We start from the raw sequence: 18,833 nt of genomic DNA, 5'->3' as shown, positions 1-18,833 counted from the left end.
TCCTCTTTCTCTCCCCCTTTTTCCCTCCCCATCCCCCTCTCTTCCCCTAATACTGATGGTAGATGTGGTGCAGATTGGACGAAGGGATGGTACCCCCCATGTGTGGGGATTGTTACCCCTCCCTGCAGCCATCCTCACCTTAATAAGACATAATAAATGATTGCAGCCCCTCAGATCTGAAATGTGTGTGGGGGGGTCTGACCCATCACCCACTCTCATCAACCCCCCAGGGGGTCACCCGGCCGCACACAACCCCCAATATCGATCCATAGATAATTTTCACATTGCATGATGGCAGAGGAGATCAGACTACAAACACAGCTGTGTCCTGCGGGGACATTCCCAAACCCAGCATTGTCCTGGCGATATCCGCATTATCTGCGCTGTCCCCGAATCACATTGTGTGCCTGGGAATTATTTCTGTGCAGCAGATGCAAAAGATCGTCGTGTCACCTTTGTGCTGACGCGTTTCGACCAATCAAATCGTAACATCTGTGGGGTTCATTCGGCAAAGTCTAATAATTATGTACTTCCCCTTTAAGAGAGTGTACAGGTAGCATGCGCTCCACCTGTAACAGCCACACCGGTGTCAGGCGGTGTCCCCATCACACAACGGCATGGAATGCACCATCAATATTATCGATTGGATAAATCTCCAATTAATTCACTTGTGTGAATTGTGTAGAACAGAAGTAAGCGGGGGTGTGACCACCGGCCATTCATTCCTCACTCCGAGCTGTCGGTTCATTTTATTTTAATTTCTTTATAAGAGGCAGCGTCCATCACGCCCAGTTTGCAGGGAATGCTGATTTTCTTGCAGTTTATGGTCAGCTGACTGTGTAATCTGATCTCTCCGCTGTTCAGGACCTAAACAGCTTTACGACTGTATAGACAACAATGGGGATTCATCCATTATGAGTTTAAAGTAAAAGATCCGGCATTCTGTTCTTAAAGAGGACCTGTCCTCAGATATATCAGTGCACCATGCTGGGTAGGTGCCCCTCACGGAGATCACATGACAATGCTTTTTCCCCACAAGGACTGAGCCATATTTGTTTAGGTATCATTCACTTGATAGACACAGGTCAGCCATTGGCTGCAGCCTCTCACCTTGTGACCTGGTACAAAGTTACAATGTTGCAGTCTGAGGACAAGAGGAAATGGGTCCTCTGGCATCTCAGGATCCTCCAGTCTTCCTTTCTCATGGCTGTCCTTATTCTTCCTATTTCCCTGCTTAACAAATTCCAAAAGCAATTTGGTGTTGTCTCCATCTCAGCTCCGCCCACCGCAGGGGAAGTAACAGAACATGTGATGTGAAGCCCCGCCCATGAGGAACGATAAACCTGTGGAAGCTGAAGAAAGTGCACAATATAAGGCTCCAGGAGGAGTTTCTGCCTGATGTTCTGAGCTGTCCTGTTTCCGGTATGTATTCTTATTCCTAATACTCATAAATCTGTAAATGGTGAAGGAGGAGGAGGGGAATTTCCCTTTTTTAGTGGTATCACCCAGGGTGTAATCTAAACATCAAAAATAGAAATGTCATAAATTATAAGTGAAACAGGAAAACAGTGAATCTTTCAATGAGGAGAAGAGGAAAAATCCGGCCAATGTGATGACCCTCAGAGACCTGCAGGTGGGTGATGGACGGTGGCGCCACCTTCTGGTTATACTGGGTATAAGTGTTATATAAATTACAGGAGCTGCTGAACAGAGCGAAAGTAATTCACATGTGCCTAGAGAAATGATGAGGGAGCATCTAGTACATACGGTACAAAGTCTTTTGGTCATGATTCTAGGGGTTTAAAATCTGGAAAATTGCCCAGGGCCGCCCACTGTTTTTTAGGGCCCCAAATGACAAAATGGCAGGAAGTAGAGAGGACTGCAGTCCTGAGCATTTGGCCCATTTACTGTAAAACAGTTTAAAGTTTCAGTTTAAATGTCCCAACGCGTTTTAGGGGAACAAGCCCCCACCCTCGCTCTTTCTTCAGGGCTAATATACAAAAAAAAATTACAATTTGCCAATTTTGTTTTTTTTTGGCCCAAATTTCCCTGAAGCAGCTCAGTGAGGGGAAGGAGAGGCTCCGATGTTGAAATGTTTCACATGAAAGGGCCAAGGGTATCTAAAGGGTAAAAAACATTCACAAATAGCCTGTCCGAGGTCACATGACCGCTGGCAGCGGGTGCACGAGGAGAGATAACGGTGCCAGGAACTCGTTTAGGAAATGGCATTGCTGAGTTTGCAAAACATTGGGGAATGTGGATTCCTAGAATCAGCAACAACGTATTTCCTAATGCTTCTTATAAAGGTTTCTTCATCAACGCTGAAGTTTAATCGGCCTTCCCGGGTCCTCGGCCCCAGCATTATTCTGTGATTTGTGTGAATAAAACCTTGTACATTTCCATTATACACCTTATTGAACACCCTCTGATGTCATCACTGGGTCTCTGTGCTTCTCTATGCAGTGCAGGCAGATCATGACTGGTGGGAGGGGCTAACAAGGTGCTGTTCATGGCTACCTGAAAACCTCCCATCACCTGGCCTCAGTACTCCTAGCAGGATCGCTCTGCCATATACACAATGCCTTGAAGTGGGCGGTCCTAGACAGGATCAATTTGCATAAATAACGCCCACATCTGATGGTAAACTTCTATGAATAAAAGAACTGAAGTCCGATAGATTATAGGGGCGGGACTAAGGGCAATCAGGCAGGAGAGGGAGGGGCTAGATTATGCTGATATCCTCTAGCCAGGAAAGGAGGCGGTTTCTGACTTGCTGCAGCTTCTAATGCACATCATGGCTGCTGGACAGGTCCACTTTAGATCAGGAAGGTAAAGTAGCAAATAATCATTTTGCAATTATCTCCCACAAAAAAAAAAAACCTCCAAAACTTTCAGCCATGTAGATGCAAAATCCAGAAGACGCGTTGAAGGGGCCAATCAAGAATCTTAAAATCTGTCATGTGATACTATAGGGAGGGGGGATCCCTTGTCCTTAAGATGGCAGGAGAAACTGTAACATTGTTCATCATGACTTCCTGACTACAAAGATGCAATGTTGCAATCTCATCACTGGGGGGGGGGGGGGGGAGACTGAGGAAATGCTCCCTTCTGCCTGCAGCAGACTGATGACATCATCTCAGCCTAGGCAAAGTCACTGACTGGAGCCTAAGGATTGCTTTATGCTTTTCTGTGGGGACCTGGAAAGTTACTGACAGGTCCTCTTTAATTGGTCATGTGATCCAGGTATTTCCCCCTAAGCTTGGCATGATTGGCTGGATAACGGCTGCAGATTCTCTCCAGTACAGCCGGACTCCAGGTACCGTAAAGAATCCTTTCCCATTATGTTCCCTCGAATATCTACAGTCACAGTCCCTCCGGCTGTGAAGGGGTTAAAGGGATGAGGGCGTCTGGTTGGCTGGGTCACACCTCCTGCTTATTTAAGCTCAGCCATTCTTCAGACTGACTGGAAGGTGAGAGGAGCAGCGCTGGGTTGGCTGGAGAAGGTAAGGCGCGTTTCCAAGCCTCGCTACGCCAAACTTACACCTTTCAGGGGCTGGGCGAAACCCTAAAAACTCTGCATTCGGGGGCATCGGGGAAAGTTTAAAACTTTCCAGGGACTTGTCTCATACTTTAAGGAAAGCTGGCTTTTTATTGGCTGGCAGGGTGACGGTGCCCTGCACTGATAAGTTGCGATTGGCAACGTACACCCATGTCTAGTGTGACGCACCACATCGACTTTAACACGGCAATAATAAACATGAGCACCTATTAGCGACATTCACTAATGCATGTTACAGTGATGGATTAACCTACAGTGAAAGTTTGGTGAATGTCACAGTTACTGCTTTATAAAGAGGGGTCTAGTTATAAATTTTCACCCAATTTACATTGGATTCCATGTGTAAGTTTTGCTCACAATTCCTTCATTTTCATAACCCAGTTTGAAAAATAAGTGAATCTTGTGTGAAAACCTTTATAACTTGTGTTGTGTCTGCGCTGTTGTATAACAAAGTTTTATGTGGGCAGCACAAAGTGAATAAACGTGAATGTAAATGGGAAGTTTGTGTTTGTTTAGCGGGATGATACAAGGACACAAAGGGGATCTATTTATACATGTTTTCACCCAAGATTCACCCAAAGTTTGCCTTAAAAATTCCAATTTCAATAAATTGTATTAAATTTTTTAAAAAAATAATTGCATGAATCACAATAAAATATTCACATATGTTTTTTTAATTGAAACTAGTATGAAAAATGTACAATTTGGGTACAAGTTGGGTGAATCTTGGATGAAACATTAATAACAGTATATTTGTGGAAGTTTGAATTATATTTTGTTTCTGGCCTTGATGAATAACATTCGGTATCAGATACCTAGATAGGGGGGGGGGTTGAAAATATTTTTTTTAGGGGGGGGGGGGCCTTTCATCCATTGCATTAAGGTGTTTTCTGTCCCTGCATGCTGATTGGTCGGTGATTGGGGTTTGTGTACTGCACCATGGCTTATGCTGTGACTTAGTGACAGGGTTTTGCCTGGTGATGGTGTCGGGGGGGTTCAGTTTGCATTGTCTGCGTTCATTCTGGTGAATCTCCCCCCCATTGTTGAAGAAATGCGTTTTGCATGTTTGGCAGGTAGAAGGTGCAAGGGGAATCATTGCGACCCAATCACAGGGTGTGGAAATTATTTAATCCTGGAAAGAGAAAACGTTCCTGCCTATGGTGCCGCTATTTTTAAAGAAGTGATCAGGGCAGGAAATGCGTCGCCTCTTGCAGTGTCTTCTGCTTCCCTAAAAACCCCAAAAATCGCCATTCACGGGTGTTTTATATCCCTTTCGAGCATTTTTATAATATTATAGGTGAATATATATATATTATAGGGAATCTGGCACGTTGGGGTGATGCGGTGCCACCAGACATACCACAAAATCCATGCACTGGACCTCTGTGGGGTCCTAATGCAGCATGCGGTTAGGTATGACATGCGCACAGCTCCATGCATGTGCGCTATAGCAGTGCCCATGTGTGAATAGGCTCTAATGTTTATTGCGCACTGAGTATTATAAAATGGTAACAATCCTCGTTTCCACCTCTTTGACAGTGCTGCTGATCCCTTGCAGCCTCTCTGCATGCGCTGCATGGATTCTTTGTGCTGACAACAGTGGACAATGTACGTTGAAATGGCCAGTAAGCCTAAGCAACGGGGTGGCAACGCAGAAGGACAACAGGGAGACAGGGACAGAGTGTTGTCACTCAAAACAGGAAGTGCCTGGACAAACGTCATTGTGGCAGGATCAACAGACATAATTTTAGTTCATTAAAATGAACAATTGCGAGCAGGCAGCTTGTGTATTGCAGAAAGAGCAGCTGATGTCCAAGTAACTCACCTACCTGATTGCAATTTTTCCTTGTACATTGCGTTTTGCATGGGCACCCTTGAATTCACCCATGAAAAAACTCCTGTATGCATGATAGCCAAATAGAATGTCCCAGACCTGAATCTAGCAGAAGACCAGGTGCGGATGGAGTCACCGGTGCTGGAGCGGTGAATGTACCTAAAGGATTGCGATCAGGCAGGTAAAGGACAACAAACAACCTGCCTGGTCGCATTTTTTTTTTTTGTTAATTTCCACTTTGAACCTAAAAATAGAATTTGTCAACACATTCCTGAGCGACGATCGGGTGCGCGTTCCTCCTCACAGACAACACCGCCGGTGTCAGGACCCGGATGGCAGATTTGGATCATGGAACCAGGACACGGCGTGTTTGCAGAAGATGCGATCACCAGGAAGAGCTTCTGATAAAACATTGATTGCGAAAACGAATGGAATGCATTTCTGGACACTTTGCCAGGTCGCATGTGTTGTCAGCCGCTCCTCAGACACAGGTGGGGATCTGGTACACAACGATTGGGCAATACACCAACCAATTGGTGATCAATCGGCTGGAAGCCCCAAAATGCTGCACCTTCTGCATTCTATTTTTCCCTGCGTAGAAATGATCGCAAATCCGATGGGATGTACATGATCTTTTTTACACTCCACATGTGGATAGAGCATACATGTCTGATCTATCAGAACGCAGGAAAATTCTTCTCCTATGATTGGCTGAATGCTAATCGTGCCTTATATAGTAAAATGCGTCGAGCTGCCTTGCACCTTCCCCCTACTTATTTAATGTACAGCGCTGCGTAATATGTTGGCGCTATATAAATCCTGTTTAATAATAATTTAGCCATGCGATGCCTATCCGGCTCTATACTCACCAATCAAAAGCCAGCAAGTGTGCCTTCAAATAGCATATTTATCTGGTAAGGGCCCATTTAGATTCTGGCATTTAAGTGTGTTGCATTAACATGCGCATTTCCATGCATTGCATTAAAACAGCAAATGAGCTGGCAATGCTCCATTCAGGGGCATTCAGAATTTTGTTAAACATGCACTGTGGCGTGCTGCCCACTTGGACATCGTAGATTTGTTGGGGGCCCCAGGGGGGAGGGGTATTAGTGTGCCGGTCCCTGATCAATCGGAGCATTGGGACATGGGGGGGGGGAGTTTGCCTAGTACGGGCCCAGAAATTTCTGTGGGTGACATTTAAATGGAATCGCTGTACAGGGATACACAATGCACATCAGCAGAGGAATGGGATTTGGCCCTAACAGGGGCCCACGTACCCTTTGCTAGGGGTTTCACATTAAAAACAGGAAGGCGCATGTAACCAAATGTGCAACCAAGTGTCCATTTAAACGGCATTATGGTGTCAGCTTTACTTTAAGTTTTAGATGAGTGAGAAGTTTGGCCAGTTTTGGCTCCCAGGGGACACTGATGGTCCTAAAACCTTCTTGGGCCCCACCCGAAACAAACTGTTCTTGAAAGACTGGAAGGACTCACCCCCCCCCCCCCCCCAGAAAGGTGCCTGAGGTTCCAGGACAACAGGCAGAGGTCCCTTCTCAGATATACAGAGCACCATTAGGTAAACAAAGGCCTAAATTATGAGTTGGGATAGCAAAGGGAGGGAGGGGGACATTTTTCAAATTCCACTGCTGGAGACTTGAGAGACCAGCTGCAAACAAAATGAGTTATTTAATGCTAAAATACAGGAAGAACTCAGCACACGCCTCCCAACACAGATGTCCAGAAAAAGGGAACAGCTTGTGAAAATTCCATCATCGTACAAACATACACAACAGTTTGTGCCAGTGATTCCAACATTTAGCCATGATTGTCCAGCAGGAACACACAGTTTGTTCTTGGTCACATATCTATCTAGTCCAATTTTTATGGATTTCCACAATTGCCACCATCAACTTTATGTAAAAAATTTTACCAAAATTTTAAGGAAAACATGTCATGTACCCCAGTCACCTTTCCATTTGTCTGGAAGGAAGTAAAAGACCATAAATATTCAATATGAAAAATGTATTTCTGTGAAATTACAGGCAGGCAATGGGCACTACCAAAAAATAAACGGTCACAATAACATAATTTTACCAAAATTTTCAGGCAAAACACATCATACGTCCCAGCCACCCTTCCATTAGTCCGGAAGGAAGTAACAGACTAATTATGTTCAACATGTAAAATGCGTTTTTAATGGAATTACAGCTAGGCAATAGACACCACAAAAAATAATGGGTTACAATGGGGTGCAGTACCAAAATTTTACCAAAATTTCCAAGCAGACAACATCCTATGCCCCAGCCACCCTTCGATTACTCAGGAAGCAAGCAACAGACCATTCATATTCATTCTGTGGAATTACGGCACTACCAAAAAATAAATGGGCACAATGGATGTAATACCAACATTTTACCAAGCTTTTCAGGCAAAACTATAATTCAAGTGCCCCATTCACCTTCTATTAGTCTAGAAGGAAGTAAAAGATTATTAATATTCAACATATTCAACATGGAAAATGCATTTCTGTGGAATTAAAGGATGGGAATAGGCACTACAACAAATTAACCATACCAAACACCATAAACCATGGACACCATAATAACATTTTACCAAAATTTTCAGGCAAAACACCACGTGCCTAGTTACCCTTCTGTTAGTCTGGAAGGAAGTAACAGGCCAATAATGTTCAACAAGCAAAATTCATTTCTATGGAATCATAGATAGGCAAAGAACACTACAAAAAAAAATGGGCAAAATACCAAAATTTTACCAAAATTTTCAGGCAAGACACATCACGTGTTCCAGTTACCCTTCCGTTAGTCTGGAAGGAAGTAACAGGCCAATAATGTTCAATAAGCAAAATTAATTTCAATGGAATAATAGGCAGGCAAGGAACACTACAAAAAAATAATGGGCAAAATACCAAAAATTTACCAAAATTTTCAGGCAAGTTAATTGTCATGGTCATACATGCATTAGACTGTGGAGTGAAGGATATAATGGAGCAGGGGGAAGGCTTTTAGAGGTATCTGAGAAGTTTATGCATATAGATCTTTACATTAGACCTAAATTTTGGACATTGATGGAGGATAGAATGGGAAGAGCATGCTGGGAATGTCAGTGTTGGGTCATGTGACATTGTAATGGTCATAGTTTTTGGTATCAAAACCAGTGAAGAGCTGGGATCAATGACTTGGCAATCTATCAATAAACAAGCGCATTATCCTAGTTCTAAGAATTGAAGTCTCTTTAAAGATTTCAATAGGCAGAGCTCACAGTGAAAAGAAATGTTTTAAACTAGCACTCCAGGCTGATAGGAGGAGAGAGCAGAGTAATACAGACGTGAGCTCAGAGCTGTGTAAATCTCAGTACTGGCTGGACACATGTACAAAGCCCTAATATATGTGTTTAGCAGTTCATTCAGATTTCAGTTTTGTTGCTGGAATAATGGGGGGTGCAATTGGGGCAGCAGAAAAATTTGGTTTTGCCGCCAGCCTGTCTCTGTATTGGTTGCCAAGAGGGAAGGTAGCTGGGCGGAGAGGGGGAGGGGTCACAGGATTGTCACCTCTCCAGAATAACTGGACCTTCAGGTTATGTTCCTGTGCATTGAAAAGCAGCACCCGCATAGACCCTGCAGTTACACGGACCTACTCGCTCTGTCCAGAACTTGCTGTCCCCATCAAGAAAAAAGCCTGCGGCGCACCAAAACCTTAAGCAGATACAAACATGACGGTAAAACCTCACCGTGTTCTTTATTTATACTTTTAAATCTGCATTTGATGAAAAAAAATCCCTGCCAGGTAGGTCATTTTATAGAGTGACAACGCTTTATGCTTATCTCCTAGAGGTTCTGTTGCGTTGTCACAGAGTCACATGGGCCAGAAAAAAAAAATTGAATGTTTTGGGGAGGGCTTGGCCACAGGAGCTTCCAATCTAAGAATAACTCAAAATGAATAAGCACAGGATCCAAATATACAACAGAACTGCTGTGTGACGTTACACATCTTGTAAATAATTCATCGATAATGACACATTGTCTCTCCCGTCTAGGTGACTTCTGCGGACCAACATGACACCATCTTTATTCACCACCCATAATCCTCTGAACAGCCCCCCAGTCACGTAAAGATCACTGCTCTGCCGACACCACAGAAGACTCATGATAATGAATTCAGCGAGGTAAGATTCACCATTGTCTGCAGTGATGCATTAAAGGTTAGCAGAAACCTGTTTAGGTCCTCGAGCCTCTCTCCTACTAAAATGGCCAACAATACAAAACAATTGGCAATTTTTCAGATTCATTGGGTTGTGTACTCTGATGTCATACAATGCTATCTACTGATTTTCTGAACGAGAGCTATTGATGCCACATTGCCCTCCAGGGGCACGGACAATTCCGTGAGTCATTTGAGGATGTAATTATAGGCCGGGAAATTTATCACTAAGAGCCAATTAAACAGAAAGTAACTGCAGGATGAGAGGATTATGGCAAAGCTGCAATTTCCCAATAAGCTCACACAAGGTGCAAAAAATCTTTTAGGGATGGGGATTCAAGGCTGCCATTGGTGGGGAAGGGGTACATTGATACTGGTCTCTGATTAAAAGAATTGGACTTTGGCAATGTTGGAACTTTTAATGACAATAATTTTGGTGAGATTTTGGCTAATTACCTTATGGAAGAAAACAAAAATTTTACCAAAATTTTGTCTGCATTATTTCCTCATTTTGTTATCCCAGTGATGTGCAGAATGGGTTTGTTTATCAACAAAGCCATGTGATCACCAAATGATGGCTTTCTACCTGCCTATGTCCACCATGTACCAGGAGGTCATCACCTTCTGTCAGCTTGCCTCTTACCACCTACAGGAGCTTACTGGATAATGATGTTTTAGTTGGGGGTTTCTCTTAAATTTTAACCAGACCCTTGTTCAGCAGTTTGGATGGCCAGGAAAGGGGGCAGGGAGTGTGTCCCCCCTTCCTGTGCCAAACCAGGCCCAATGCCTTCCTTCAACATTGGAAGGGTTCCATAGTTGAGGGACAGAGTCTCTTCCCCACATTCTCTTCTGGTTGTGGTGGTTTGTTGGAGGTTGGGGCTTAGGTAGAACTGAATTTTGATGGTCTCTTTTTTCGTTCCTCTTACATTTCAACCAGACCCCTTAACAGGCTTGGAGCCTGGATGGCCATGGAAAGGGGGGGGCATTCATTGTGTCGATTCCTTCCTCAACCGAACGAGACCCCGTGCCTTCCTTTAACATTGGAAGGGTCCCATAGGTGGGGGATGGAGTCGCTTGCCTACATCCTGTACTCCAATAAGGATGTGGTGGTTTGTTGGATGTTTGTGCTCATATAGAGCTGAATATTGATGGTCTCTTTTTTCCCCATTCGCCTTAAATTTCAGTCAGACCCCTGACTAGGCTTGGAGCTTGGATGACCATTGTGTCCCCTTCTTCCCTTCTTCAACCAAATGAGGCCCCATGCCTTCCTTTCCCATTGGGAAGGTCCTAGTGTTGAGAGGCAGAGCCATCAGAAATCCAAAAAGGACATGGTGGTTTGCTGGGGCTTGAGGCTTAGGTAGGTGGGCAGGAAAAGGGGGCAAGAGAGTGTGCGCCCTCCTTCTCTTCCTCAACCACACCAGGCCAAATGCCTTCCTTCAACATGGGGCAGGTCCCAGAGTTTCTTCCAACCATTATGTTCTCCATAAAAGATATTGTTGATTGTTCGAGCTTAGGTAGAACTAATCGGTGGTGTTTTTTTTTTTTTTTTTTTTTTTTGGGGGGGGGGGGGGGGGGGTTTGGGTCTGCATTTCAACCTAAGCCCTGACCAAGCTTGTACCCTGAATGACCAGGGGAAGGGTGGCCATTGGCCATAGTGTGTACCCTTCTTCCCTACCTAAACCAAACCAAGCCCCATGCCTTCCTTCAACAATGGAAGGGTCCCTTAGGTGGGGAATGGAGCCTCTTCTCCACATCCTGTTCTCCAAAAAAAGATGGGTTAGTTTCTTGGGGTTGGTGCTTGGTTAGATCTGAATAATGATGGGTTTTTTTTAGAAGTTAAAATTTTAATTGGACCCTTGTCCAGGCTTGTAGCCTGATTGGCCAGGACAATGAGTCCAGGGAGTTTGGGAGTTTGCCTTCCCTCTCTTCTTCAACCAAATCAAGCACCATGGTGACTTTCTTCAACATCGGGAAGGTCCCAGACTTTTTTACAAACATCCTGTCATTAAAATATTCCTGTCCTGTGGTGGTTTTTGGAAACGTTCAGTGCATGAATGGTAAAATTTTGTGTCGTATTGTGGAAAAGTGAAAATAAACCATTTTGCTTGCAATGTAGTCTTTCCCACCTCCTGTTTGTGAGGTTGGATTTGCTTTGGAACATCCTGATAGTTATATTTGTATTCTTACTTTTCAGGAAAAGAAGATGTGAATTGCCTAGATATGTTCCGGTCCAATGGGTGGTGGATGACCTTCGTAATCTTGATTGGAGTTTTGCGGTGTTGCCAGTCGGCGTGTGATATCAGCGCAGATGGAAAGAATGTCACTTGCAAAGGGCAAAGTCTTGAACAAGTCCCTCAGAACTTTTTGGAGAGCCTGGAGTACCTGGATTTATCCTACAACAAAATTAAGGAAATAACGGCCGATGACTTCTTACGATACCCCAATCTACAATTGTTAGACCTGAGCTTCAACAATATTTCATATGTTAAAAACGGAACATTCCAGTACAATGTACTTATGAGGAACTTAAGTTTGTTTAACAATTCTCTTAAGGAGATTCCACATTCCGCATTGAAGGATCTCGGAAACCTGCAGATCCTTGACATGTCCAATAACTTCTACGAACGTGCCACGCTTGGGGAGGTCTTCAGCACTCTGGTGAATCTAAAAGAATTGTCCGTAGGAGGACCTCTGGTCTCCGGCATCTTAAAAAACGACTTCATTTCAATTCAAAACATCAGACTTGAAAAGTTTGCTTTGAAATCCAAGTCAAGTTTAGATTCATACGAACCTGGAGCCTTCTCTGTGCTGAACACTCAGGTTCTGTGGCTTGACATTGCGGTGGACAAAAATGCAACGTTGCTGGGTAACATGCTGAAAGATTTGACCAACAAATCCCTCGCTAGCCTCCGTTTTCGAAACCTTTTTGAGTTTTCCTACTATGTGGGCGTTGAGGATATATTTTCTTATCTGCCGTATATTAATTTGAGAGACTTAGTGTTCTACAGAGGGAAGTTCAATGAGAACCTCCTACGAATGGTCTTGCAGAACGTCCAGATGTCTTCAATAATGAACCTTTATCTGCTTGCCATAGATTTTGCCCGTTCTCCGAATGCTAATTTTTCAGTAAACACCATCGACAACCTAAATTTGTCCAGTTTGGTGATACAGGATGTCACCAACCCAGATATTCTCCGATTCGACTGGACGTTCACCTGGTTCAACAAAGTCATGAACCTCAGCATCCTTAACGTGAACTTCAACTACGTTCCATGAGATGCTTGGGGCCAGATGTCCAGCGTGGTCGTGCTAAATATATCGGGCAACCGTCTCTTGGCTATGTACCTGTACAACCTTTTGTGTAAGGAGAACATTTTACCCAAAATTGAGACATTTAATGCCAGCAACAATCAGATGCGCAGTCTGAAAACCCTTTCTTTGTTGACAGCTCAGTGGCCAAAACTTACCTATCTTGACCTTAGCTCAAACAACCTTGGGAGTCGCAACGAATCTTGTGTCTGGCAATCTAATATTAAAGTCCTTATTCTGAGGGACAACTTTCTCCGCTATGAAGTGTTTAACTGTCTACCTACAACGGTGGAACATTTGGACCTGTCCGATTCCCAGCTCGATCGCCTAGATAAGAAGTACTTTGACATGGCTTCAAATTTGACAAATCTGATTCTTAGAAACAATAAGATCAAGTTTATACCCTAAGGGTGGAGCAGTCCCAACCTTCAGATGTTGGCATTGGAAGGCAATTCTTTTGGAGTTATCGATCAAGGTTCTTTCAAAGAAATGCCCCAGCTAAATCAATTAACGGCCGGCAATAATCCTTACCACTGTACATGCGACCTTTATGCCTTCATCACCGAAACTCTGGAATCTGGATCATTGACTCTTAGTGACTGGCCTGATAATTATTTATGTTATCACCCACAGAATTTATTGGACACTAAAATTGAATATTTTCGACCCGGAAAGTTAGAGTGTGATGTACGCTTGGTGGTGGCCATCTCTGTCTCTGTGACAGCTTTATTTGTCATCATCTGCATGTTGTTGTGCTGGAAATTTGACGTGCCCTGGTACATTCGGGCAACTTTTCAAATCATCCGCGTGAAATATCGATCACGGAAGGGTGATCAGAGCCGAAACTACGACTACCACGCCTTCATCTCTTACAGTTATTCTGATGCTGATTGGGTACGACGGGTCCTACTTCCTCATTTGGAAAACTCCGACCCACCCTACAAAATTTGCATCCACGAGAGAGACTTCCAACCAGGGAAATGGATTATCGATAACATAATAGAGAATATCGAAAATAGCCGTAAGATCATCTTTGTCCTGTCGCACAACTTCGTCAACAGTGAGTGGTGTAACTACGAGTTGTACTTTGCCCACCAGAGGGCCATTGGCCACGCCTTTGAAGATGTCATCTTGGTGGTCAAAGAGAGCGTTAGCATGGAAGACCTGCCAAAGAGATTCCACAGGCTGAGGAAAATTTTGAGGACCAAAACCTATTTGGAGTGGCCCTTAGAGGAAAGCAGGCAACCTTTTTTTTGGATCCAGCTCAAGAGCATCCTGGGAAAGGGCAGCTTAAGTGTTACGGGGCAAGACAACTTGTCTCTGGTGAATGAAAATGTTATTAAAGGTCAGGAGAGCAGCTCCGAAGGAATGGTGACCACCCCGGTGGACAGTGATGTGAATTCACCCGAAGCCCTAATTTAAAAACCCTTTTATTTTTATTTTATCTTTGTTTATTGTCCTATATGTTGTCAATATTGTAAATATTACTCAATCGAGGCAAGCTTGCCTCTTGTACATACTGTGAAAGTATCTTCTAGCACAACCCAACCTTCTCTAAGAATGGAGATGAATTATTCACAAGGTGCCCCCGCCAAATATTCTCAGTTAAGTATAGAGAGCAGGGTTCCCGTAGACCTACCTAGAGCCATCTTTCTAGGACAGGAAATTTCTGGAATGGTCGTTTTAGCTAGAATTTCACTATATTTTTACCTCATCAGCCAACAGTATAAAGAAGTATTATGTTGTATGTTGTGTTTGTTGTAAAGCAATTTTTAGGTTTTGTTGGCTTTAGCCAGGACTCTCCAACCATAGGGGGCCTACAAGTCCTGATACACCATGGCATGGACGGGACATGGCCTTGGTTATGGAATGGTTATGTATGGTAATGTATGGTCACACCATGACTTTGGGGTCATTATTATCTCCTTTTTGCCAAGTTCTCCAAAGTGGGTTGTGCCCTCCAGGAGCACTTTGCCAATCATGATCCCCCCAAAGCCTTCAGACACATATTGAAAAGGAACACCACAGAGTCAACCCAGCCACTATGAACCAGTCAGAGGTTAAGAAGGTTCTCTACCATCATGGTAAACCAGAGACCTACAATGAGCAATTTTTTGCTTTTTATGGAGGATCCACCAGGACGTGTTGGGTTGGATGATTGGCAAATTAATGGCTAACCCACATTCATGCCAATGTGATTCCTCCAGTTCATTTGATTTCATTAGATCTTGTCAGTACCTGTACTTGTTCATCATTAGATAGCTTAAAGAGAACCTGTTTAGGTATATTTATTACAGATGTCTTTGCTGACTTGTTTACGAAGTGGCAGACTTTAGGATCCCAACCATTCTCCAAAGAGTCGGTGTTAGTTCCTGGATTCTGCCAACAAGGATGGGGGCAACCACTCCTTCTGGGCATAGCATGGCACAAGGGTCTGGTTGGGCATGGTTTACAGACCTGGGAACTCAACACATGAATGATGGGAGTTCCTCATAATAGGCACATGCACCAAAAAAAGATTTTTTACTTTAACTCTCAGATGTGAATGCACTTTAATAAAAATCTCCCAACGTTTTGGTCTTGACAGGTCCTCTTTAATCTGCAGCCAGACTGATTCCAAGTTTCTGGAAACAGGTTAGATCACCTGGAGGGATTAGATGGGATTACTCTGTAAAGGCTGAGCGTTCTGAAAAGTTAGTCACAACCGTCTGATCCACAGCAAACTCATTTCCCGATTATTACACAAGAGTTCAGTGCTACTGTGAATGTTAAAGTGAATGTTAAAGGAAAAGAACGGCACAATTTTATTGTACGCTTTACTGGTCAATGACATTATTGTGACAATGTGGTTGTGTGTTGTGTATTCCTCTGATTGTTCCTGGGTGTCACCATTTCTATGCCCTCTGATCCCTTCCCGTTGAATTTGCACATCTGTCCTTGTAATTTTTTTTTTACTTGGTGCGCAGAGTTCCTATTAAATCCTAATGGCGCCCCCATATGGTCCTTGTCAGTATTGCGCACTTTCAAAAGCAATACATGCTCATGCATTATGGTGCATTGGGCAGCCCTATAACACAACGCATGCCAAAGAGCATAGCTACATGCTTTTCTGCAGACACAAAATAAGAACCAATTCACTTTTTTTGCAGCAGAATACGTACTACAGTGCATTGTAGGAACAGGTGCAGGACTACAGTACACAGCAGCGCTCATTCATTATAAGTAGCACCTCCTCCAGGGCAATGCAGGGCATTGCAATATAATCTATTGTAGTCCTGTGGTGCATTGCGCAGGCCTTTAAAATGAACGCAGGGGCGCATATGTGTGAATGAATCCCAAACGTCTGAATTCTGGTACCTCAAGGGCGGAACCCTGAAGCTCCCCCACCCCCTACATTCAAAGCTCCACCCAGATGGTCAATAAAAAATTGCATTTTTTTATCTCCGCTTCCTCCCCTCGGTGTTATGAAGGATTAAAGTTTGTTGCAATACCTTGTTTTGTAAATATTGTATAATGGTTTATATATCATTCATTTTATTTTCTACAATAAAAAAGCTGTAAATCTATTTATGGTTTATAAAGAATTGCCAAGCTTACGTCCGTGTTTTAATATTTGTTTATATAAAAAGTGAATATTGGCTTTGGTTCACTTCCTGCACCATAAACCATACAAACGCAGCTTAGTAAAATCTGACCGATTCATTCCACATCAGCTGAATGTTACATCAGGCTTGCAGTGGGAGGGGCTGTGTGGGTGGGAGGGGTTTATGAGGAGTTTATACGATGGAGACAAAGTGGGCATCAACACTGTGGTGGTCACTGGGGCAGTCATTTGGAGTCTGCAGAGCTGCAATGGCTGAATTGCAATATTAGAGCAGGTGAGGGGGCAGCAGATTCTGTGGCTTTACTGGTTTGATGTCAGGGTTGCCCCCAGCCCATCCCCGGTGGGGGTTGCCAAAATCTGGTTGACAGACTTGCCCACAAATCACATTTACCCAATCCCTCCCACCATCACTCTGTGATTGGACAGTGAATGAAGAAGCGGCATAATAATAAATCAATCCCTTTGCACTCCCCTGAAGTTGCAGCACACAACAACCACTTCAGAGGGTCAGTAGGGGGCAGTAGATGTCATTATCCATGGGAAGCTATGTATGCTATCCATATTAGATATGCTATATGCTATACGTCCTATATAACTAATCAGAGAGCACCTTGTGGGGGTGGGTTTGAGTATGGTGATTTATTGGGGTTGGAGGAAGATTTGGGTATGTCCTGCGTTAGATGCTACACCAATCGGAAAAATTTGATTAGTGGCTTTTGAAACATTTTGGTGTTGGGTTTTACCATAGGCAAGGTTCGGGCATCAGGAGCCACACGGTTCCAGGATCCCCATCTTACAGGTAAACATGGGGGAGGGGTTACTGGTGCTCAACAGCAAACATTGCATGGAAACTGAAGCCCTGTGCATGTGGGCTGTGCTACCTGTATAGGTATATCCTTATGGACTGCTGGGATAGGAAAACATTTTGGTAAATTGGTAATATGGGAATGCGCGGGGCAGAGAACAAAGGGTGGTAGTGTGAAGGGCATTTGCAGGGCACAACTTGCCTATCCAAATTCTCCTATCATTGACTTCAATGCAATTGGCTGCAATTTCTCTTAATGCATTTGCCCAACTCTGAGCAATTTGCTCACCACTAGGGCGGCGTATGCTTGCATGAAGCAACCAATGCTGACCCCCCTTTTATAATACAAATTCACCATTGGGAATGGGATGATGAAGTAACTTTTTCTTTTCCTCCTCACTTTTATTTCACCAATGTGGATCCACAGGGGCCCCTACCAGCAATAAATAACTCGCCAGTGGAATGTTCCCCATGGCAGCTCGTCATTCACCAACGTACAACTCGGTGTTAATGAAGAGCGCTGGTCGGTGAATGGAGCGCGTCATGTGTTCCTGCCAGTTATCAGCGCCCCATTGTTCCTTTCCTCGGCTCCTTCGGGTCCCCCCACAGTCCGGGCTTTGTTTTTCCGTGCGGCCGCTCCCAAAGCAAACAGACTTATCTGTCAATTTATTATTTTTTTTTACGTAATTCGCACACTTCTAGACAAACATTTGCGCTCCCAGATGATTTTGTTTTTGTAATACTGACGGGTGGCGTTCCTAATCCCAGCGGCATTTCCCGTGGCCGATATCCAGAGGAGTGGCCGTGTTCTGATAGGCCGGTGGCCTATTTCATGACTCTGTTTGCTTCCTAAAAGGAAATCGTTTTTATTCTGTGTGACCCCATTTGTAGTATTCGGGAGCTGTCCAATAATCCTGCGCAGTGATTGGGCTTTACTGTTCCTCTTTTTCTGTTCCCTCTCACATGTGCTTTATCCTGAAGTCTCAGCAGTTTCTATAAATACAAACATTTTACATTCAGGGGATTGGTTACAGAAATCTGAGAATTATTTAAACGTTATTTTGTACATATCGGTGTCTCACATTCTCTGGCTGCCGGCCATATTGGTGGACCTAGTCTTGGCAATGACGTCGCCCCGGGCGAGGTGTGACATTAGTCACCGATGAATTCTGAACATCTCGCTGATGGGATGCCAAACTTCTTTGTGAATCAGCACATTCCCCACCGACATGAGATTTATGTGCAGCATTGCAGGTTTTATCAGCTCATTGTTATTCATATATATGTAGATATATTCTGTATGTAAGATCTCCATAATAGTGCTGCACGGTGACTGGGATTTACTGATCCTCCAGTACTGGGCTATGGGCTCATCTCTGCCAACATGTCTCCACCTGGGGGGGAAGGGAGGGAAAGTGAATGAAGCAGGGATGGGAAAAAAGTAGGAATGAAAAAGGAAAGGAGGCACAGGGAAGAAAAAGAAAAGAAAAGGAAAGGAAAAAAAA

The 18,833-nt window shown here is 43.9% G+C and overlaps 1 protein-coding gene across 1 annotated transcript; it reads left to right on the top strand.

Annotated features, from left to right (window-relative positions):
- The first annotated feature begins 4,979 nt into the window (after positions 1-4,979).
- Positions 4,980-15,604, top strand: LOC140341704 (toll-like receptor 2). Its single transcript, XM_072427563.1, is given in 3 exon segments — positions 4,980-5,884; positions 9,447-9,575; positions 11,805-15,604. A coding segment is annotated over 1 exon segment (2,511 nt). The 5' UTR covers positions 4,980-5,884; positions 9,447-9,575; positions 11,805-11,830; the 3' UTR covers positions 14,342-15,604.
- The last annotated feature ends 3,229 nt before the right edge of the window (positions 15,605-18,833 follow it).

The sequence above is a fragment of the Pyxicephalus adspersus genome, chromosome 12, assembly GCF_032062135.1.
Source record: "Pyxicephalus adspersus chromosome 12, UCB_Pads_2.0, whole genome shotgun sequence".
NCBI lineage: Eukaryota > Metazoa > Chordata > Amphibia > Anura > Pyxicephalidae > Pyxicephalus > Pyxicephalus adspersus.
The sequence above is the reverse complement of the archived record's forward strand: the minus strand, read 5'-3'. Positions and strand labels throughout refer to the sequence as shown.